This window comes from Chiloscyllium punctatum, chromosome 17 (assembly GCF_047496795.1).
Source record: "Chiloscyllium punctatum isolate Juve2018m chromosome 17, sChiPun1.3, whole genome shotgun sequence".
In the NCBI taxonomy this organism is placed as follows: domain Eukaryota; kingdom Metazoa; phylum Chordata; class Chondrichthyes; order Orectolobiformes; family Hemiscylliidae; genus Chiloscyllium; species Chiloscyllium punctatum.
In genome coordinates, this window is record NC_092755.1 from 53,158,176 (window position 1) to 53,165,367 (window position 7,192).

Genomic DNA, 7,192 nt, shown 5'->3' on the forward strand with positions numbered 1-7,192 from the left:
GTACCAATATCAATGCCTGGAAGCCAGGAAATATTGCAACACATTTTTTGCTGGAAATGTATGAATTAAAAGAGCATTCAAACAATATAACAGCAAGGGGGGAATGGAGAAAGCTAACGATTTTTTAAAAATCTTGGATATTTCAGATGAGTGAATTCAATCCATCGGCCATTCCACAGAGGAGCCCTGAGCGAGTTGCACTGACTGATTAAAAAATAAACAAAGAGTTAGAAGATTATAAATTTACCTATAAATGATATTTGCGGCACTTTTGCATTTTCCGCAAGTTTAAAATAGCGCTTGGTGCCCCACCGCATATTCTAAGCACAGAATAAACAGTACTAACGCTGATATATTTAGTTTTAAATTAGTAATCAACTTTATTGATTCAAATGACGAAATTGTTAAATACATGACCCTAATGCAAATGTAAATTATATGAGGTAATTGATTTAAAATATAACCATTGATCAAATGTGAGGTTTTACTAAATATGAGCATTGAAATATTTTAGTCTTTGAATTTTAGTTAAAGTCGAAGCGAAAATGTAAGGGAATTATCTGATTGAGGAGGAGGGAGAGTGCACAAGTTGAATTCCTTCGCGTGTATTTCCTGTTGTGACTGACGCAATTGGTTACAAGAACATGGATGCTGCTCGGTTGGCCAATCGACAATGTCGGGAGGACAATATATTTGCCTATTTAATCAGACGTTGCCATTCAAGTTGTTCAAGACTTTGATATAAACCGTTACATTCACTGATCCGAATACTCCTGCTTCATCGTGCCATCACAATGGCCGTTACTCTTGATCTGCTGTTGCTTATAATTGGTCTGACCTGTAAGTGTCGACGAAATATTTGCAATTTCTTTAGCATTAAGAACATTTTGAAAATTAAAGCAAACTCCTAATCCAGAGTCTGATTTGATCTGAACACAATGTCGTCGTTCATGTTTATCGTTTGAATTTTAATCATGAAATGTTTTATCCGTTTTACAGGTACAAGCGCGGAGGTCCGCTTGGTCCAACCAGCTTCCGAGTCCACAACACCTGGAGAAACTGTCCGCCTGACCTGTACTATCCACGGAATCGACCTTTCGGAAAGCTATGTTTCTTGGTACCACCAGAAACGAGACAGAGCCCCAAGATTTATTCTGTATGGGACCGATAACAGAGGTGAGGATATCTCGGAGAGATTTACTGGCCTGGAAGAAGAATCAACCAACGTCGGATATTTGACCATCACTAACGTGCAGCCGGAGGACGCTGGCGATTATTACTGTTACTCATATGACGAAAGCAGCATCGGGTACTTCGGGAGCGGAACCAAGCTGAATATTCTGAGTAAGTGCCTCTTTATGCCTCGAAATCAAATTACTTGTTCGGATCCCTAATTTAAATGCAATGTTTCTTTAGTCAATTTCCTACAAAGTTGTTCCTCTGAAACTGAATCTGCTTTGCCAGTTGTTAAATCAAACAAACCAATTCTATGTAATAAAAAAAAATTGACACTCCCAGAGGACGGCTCACATATTAGAGAGAGAGAGAGAGAGACAGGTCGTGCTGGTTTAACCTGAGAGGCATCAGGTGAGGGGAGAGGTTGAAAAGGTGGGACCTTCATGGTAACCTCAATCGGTTCAAAAATTGAACCTGCGCTAACCACCCGTCCAGCAACTGAACTAATCGACCCCTATGTATATGTTACTCAATGTTGAATGTTTTTACCTGCATTCTCTGTATACCTGTTTCCCTTTGGTAGCTCTGCCCTGGAGGACACAATGCTCTCAGAATGGGCCCTTTTTCCATCACTGCTCTTTTTCCATATTCAGTGATTATGGGTTGACCTGCACTGTTACAAACCAAATTTATTGCTTGTAGTGAATGAGATGTACAGTGTGTGCATGGAAGACGGAGGCGAGCTATTGTTTTAGCACCAGCAAATGGGAAGGTAATCCTAAACAACATTCAGATCGGTCACTTTAGCTAAACAGCCCCATGCTGTCCCTCAGATTAAAACTGTTATGAATTGATTTTAAGAGCCAGTGGTAGTACAGAAGTCGATCTATGGCTGAAATTTCAACATTAGGTTGGATTGTATGTGATATATTTAACAGGTCACATGTTTTTAAAACCAACTGAAGCTTCTTTTTGGAATCCCAGCATGTTCTCCAATAATCAAAAACATGTGACCGTTTAAATCCAAATACCGTAGTCTGAACTGCGGTGGTGTTTGGAAACTGAAATTCGTTTTCACGTTGAAACTGCGAGTCTTCCTTAACCCAGTGTGAACTGATCTTTCAGTCGTGTTCCAAGCCTCTTCCAGTCCTCAACTATACCAAACGGCCGCCCGGATCATTCAGTGACTGAAAGACCACTGATTCGGTTAGTTTTGCAGGGTCACGAGCCCGCCTGGCTGCACCGCGTACTCGTTATGCAAAGTGGCCTCTCGTTTAGCCCACACTCCAGCGCCCATGGATTTCCCATCAGTCAGCATCAGCGAGGAGCAGGGGAATGGGAGCAGCCTCCAAGGAGAGCTGTGAGGCAGTTGGAGAGCTACATCTTGAAGCGATCCCCACAAAGCTTCATAGGATCCGCCTAAACTTGCCTTGGGCATATAGACTTAGGGGTCTGCTCGCCTGCAGTTTTTTAAAAAAGGAATTACCATGCCGAATAGGAGCCAAGTCTGCCCTCCTGCTGCTACCTGGGGAGTGGGATGGGGTGGGGTGGGGGGAATCCATTGACAACTGGAGATCAGTCCGGGAAAAGCTCATGTTGACGGGAACCAATCGAGAAGCCAACCAACATATTACATTCCAAATTTCCTCATGTCACACCTCCCACACCAACACCAAATCCATGAGTGTGTAAAATACTCGCCTTCAGCTGATCTCTGCTCAAACCTTGAGGAACATGAAGGGAAACCATTCAGAAACGGTAATCCTGGTAACGTTTTTTTATTGATCAAAACAAGATAAATTGGATAATGTAGTTTAAGATTTACTGTGTCGAAGACATTACGCTAGGAAATATTAATAGCGAAAAACTCATCCTCAGTTTTAGAGTTAACACAAACAATTTAAAAACATTTCCTGCTAAGGTTACCATAAGAATATAAAGATGTTCAGTGACTTACTCGGGAGCCTCCTAGAGAAAGGAATAACCATACACAACTGATGATCCCCTCCAGATAATTCCACCCAACTTTGTTCAGAAATTGCTAGTGGTTGAATATTCAGAGGTTTTCATAGATGTAAATAAAATTCAACTGGGCGATTCAATTAAAGCAATTGAACAGTCCTCATGAAGGAGCACTCCATATTCATAGGGTTCAGTGGTATTTGATTTTAAAAAATTGAATTGATGCAATCTGTAACAGACATTTTTGCATCGAAGTGTTTTTATGGATGCTGGAAGTAGGTAGGATTTGAACACGGGCTCAGACATCGGGACACTGCATCCCAGAGCTCTAATGTAACTTGTCACATTTTACCTTATTTCATTCTCGACACGCTTGGATATCCGAAGCCAAGTTCCTCGAATTCAGAATTGACTCGTGATCATATCACATCCTCAAAAATGACTAACAATCTCAGATATCAGCACACGCGACAAAAGTACATCTATAAAATACTTAAATGAAGTAGGTTGGAGTCGAAATAAATATCACAAATGTTAAGCTGCACATCAGTTCAGACTGATTGGGCTGAGAGCGTGTCAAATTTATAATTTGGCGAAAGTTATCTTTGCTTGATGTCAGTGGAAGTCGGTCCACAGAGCTATGGCTAAGCAATTTTACACCGATGCCAGTTTCTGTCATAAGGCAGTCAGGTGTGAAATAACATGCATGTGATATAGACCTATTTTCTGCTTGAAATTGTCCAAACTCATACATAAGGGATGCTCATGAGGAAATAGTCAGATGGTGAGTATTGGGGATTCCAAATGTGGCGCACCTTTGGAAAGAATGCAGAATTAATGTTCCAGTGACCCTTCCTCAGTTCTGCCAGACCTGATTTTTCGGAGCAATTTCGGTTTTTGTCTGGGAATAGAAAAGACTTTGTGCATTTTTTTATTGCCCTGATTGCCGGCAAGCAGAGTGTGAATGGGACGAGAAACTGAGTCCCCTAGTCTAAGATAGGAGATATTGCCACCGTACCACAACTACCCCAACCACCCCAATCAAGGGCAGTATTGATGATTTTGGCCTGATTATGAAAGAGGCTCCTCTCACCTCTTCGTCGAATGTCATGACCACAATCTTACTGGACCACAGCGTTTGAAGCTGCAGTGATCTCAACATGCAGCATCCCAGCGTCAGACTTTATTATTTCACAGAGAACCACTCCTCCTTGCCGATATATACATTGATTTTTGAGAGCTAGTTCCTCAAAATGATCAGAGACTTTTTTTAAAAAACCGAATTAAATGTATCTGCGTCACATCAGCAATGTTCAGACTCTCCGGTCTTCTCCAGCAAGACTTTGAGTGGCAGAAGGTTTCGCTTTCCATGTGCAGTTTAAGGAAATTCGGCTTCGTACATGTTCTTGAACGTGCTCTTGTTATTTGTATCCAAATAAAATTTCTCAGAAATATAAACCCATGGCAAGTACAGGTCTCTACAGCTCAGAATCAGATATATTCGGTGTTTAAATGCAAGTGTTTGACACAGTTTATAATTCAGATGAGTAAGTGAACTCACAAGCAGTGTTTGGCCTTTCGCTTCTAGGACGTCAGCCAAACAAGCCCACAGTGTTGCTCCTCCCCCCGTCAGAACAGCAGATTGCAGGAGCCAACGAGGCGACGCTGGTGTGTATGGTCAGTCATTTCTACCCGGAGTCGGTGACGCTGGTGTGGAGTGTGGACGGCAAAGTCAGGCAGACCGGCATCCAGACGAGCTCAACCCTACAGGACTCTGACCAGACATACAGTGTAAGCAGTTACCTCACCTTGTCAGCTTCTGAGTGGACCTCACACGAGCTTTACTCCTGCGGAGTGCAACACCAGACCCTCAGCTCCACACTTGAGCAAAGCATCAGGAAATCAAGCTGCATCTGATGAAGATGTTAAAATGCTTTATTGTTAAAAATGTATTTTCTGTATTACCTGTTAAAAATAATTTGCCCCTGTTTCTTAATTTGAATCCCATCCAATTTTAAAATGTTGATCACTTTTTGAAAAGTAAGGGTGCTTGATCTTCATATCTTTAAGCAAAATAATGCCATTGCATTTGCGTGTACTGTTTTAACTTCTTATTCTTAGAACCGATTAAATAATAAAATATTATGAGTACGCAAAATATTTTATGTCTTGCAACACGAAGGCCAAATTCACCATAAAGGATTCACAGTGAACGTGTCAGAAAATGAGATTGACAGGCAGATACCGCCTGACTCCAGTGTGTACCTGCAATAGATGCTACTTTCTTATTAGTTTATGGATTAGCAGGAGTTTTGTGGATTTGTGATATTTTCCTGCGTATCCTTTTCCCCTTCCTGCGAGGGAATCCGTCTGCCAGACAGTTATGAAAAATACAGAGAAAAAAATCAAATATTTAAACATTGACTTCTGGATTTTTTTTTAAAACGTCGGTCAGGAAGGAGGTAGGCAACACAATAAGAAAAGTTAACAGACGTGGTGAGGTGCTATTTTGAGGGGGACCTGACGAAGGAGACAGGGTGCAAAAATACGAGGTCATCTACTTAAGTCCAAAAGGAGGATTGGTTTTTCTCTCAGATTCTTTGGAATTCTCTTCTCCAGAGAATACTGTTAGGCTAGATCACTGAATGCTCTAAGACTGAGCTAGATAGATTAACAGGCAATGAATGGAGATACAATATGGAGTAGAGACCACAGTCAAAAAAGTATTTTATTTATGGTGAAACCTGGCCACGTCCCAAAGCTGTGAACTGCGCTATATAATGTCGGTCATTTCTTTACACTCTCCAATCGCAAAATGTTTGATTGCCTTGCTAATTAAAGAAATGATTGAGGTGGGGCAGAAAAGGATATTTTAAGTACATTACAGTTTCAAGTTAAAGACAAAGTGAGTTTTCCAAGCGTGTTGAAGTTTCCACCAGTGTCAGCAAACCAACATCATCACCTTTCGGAGTGTTGACCCCAAGCAATTCATTATCAACCCCACTGGCATGATCTTGCCTCTTTTTGATACCCAGTATTGGTTAAAGCATGAAGTAACATTTTAACCCAATGTAGTGCCCATACACAGACTTTCTTAAAGGGATGACATTCAACTGCAAGAAAGTTCCGCTCAACTTGTTTAGAATCATGGTTAGACTACACTGACAGAAATGTTAACATTTGTGATCTCTGTGTTGATAAAAGAAATAAAAAAAGACAAAAGAAAGTGCAACAAAAGCTGCCATTAAAATGACCCATTTGAAAGATGCATCTCATGTTATTGTGTCAAAAACAAAACTTTAAATCGAACATATCAAATTGAAATCACATTTCCAGCGGTGAACATGGACTGTTTTATCCATTAACCTTGGAAGGCCTCTGGAAGATCAGGAATCTTGTTTTAGTCATTGGACATGTGCATCACAAGCTAGGCCAGCATTTATTGCCCACCCCTCATAAGCCAGAGGCTAGTTAAAGGTCAGCCACATTGCAGAGAGTCTGAAATCACATGTAGGCTATTCCAGGTTAGGATGGCAACTTCCTTCCCTAAACAAAATTCGTGAACTGGACTGAGCTTTCAAGCAACAGGCAATGGTTCCTTGGTCATCATTAGGCTTTTAATTCCAGATTAATGTTGAGATCAAATTCCACCAAATGCCGTTGGGGTGCAGAACATTATTTGAGTCTTTGGGTTAATAACATGTTTACAACAGCACATAACCTTCCTAGTGCTGGTCAATAGTTGGCATCCTTTGTGTTTGCCGATGGGTAGCACTCAGACATAAGAGAGCAAAGAAGATATGGGCCAAATGCAGGCAAATGGAATGAGTTTAGTTTGGAAATTTGCTGGCATGGATGTGCTGGACCGAAGAATCTGTTTCTGTGTTTTATGACTCTCTGAGTCTATAATACTAACTGAGACAGCCCAAAGGAAGGTTGGCCAACACTGTCCAACTGGTAAAAATGACAAAGTAAGAGCTTTTGGAGATGGCAATTTAGAGATATGGTCACGGAATTAATAAACCTAAGGCCTAGCCTAACATTTGGAGGACGT

At 41.0% G+C, this 7,192-nt stretch overlaps 1 protein-coding gene across 1 annotated transcript; it reads left to right on the top strand.

Annotated features, from left to right (window-relative positions):
* The first annotated feature begins 740 nt into the window (after nt 1-740).
* LOC140487692 (immunoglobulin lambda-1 light chain-like) lies at nt 741-5,258 on the top strand. The gene is made up of 3 exons (XM_072586962.1): nt 741-840; nt 1,000-1,344; nt 4,727-5,258. The coding sequence occupies exons 1-3, from the start codon at nt 795-797 to the stop codon at nt 5,053-5,055; spliced, it is 720 nt and encodes a 239-aa protein (XP_072443063.1). The 5' UTR covers nt 741-794; the 3' UTR covers nt 5,056-5,258.
* The last annotated feature ends 1,934 nt before the right edge of the window (nt 5,259-7,192 follow it).

Coding starts and splice junctions, on each gene's coding strand:
- LOC140487692 (XM_072586962.1), top strand. CDS start 795: ATGGCCGTTACTCTTGATCTGCTGTTGCTTATAATTGGTCTGACCT. Junction 841..999: donor GCTTATAATTGGTCTGACCT/GTAAGTGTCGAC, acceptor TCCGTTTTACAG/GTACAAGCGCGGAGGTCCGC. Junction 1,345..4,726: donor AACCAAGCTGAATATTCTGA/GTAAGTGCCTCT, acceptor TTTCGCTTCTAG/GACGTCAGCCAAACAAGCCC.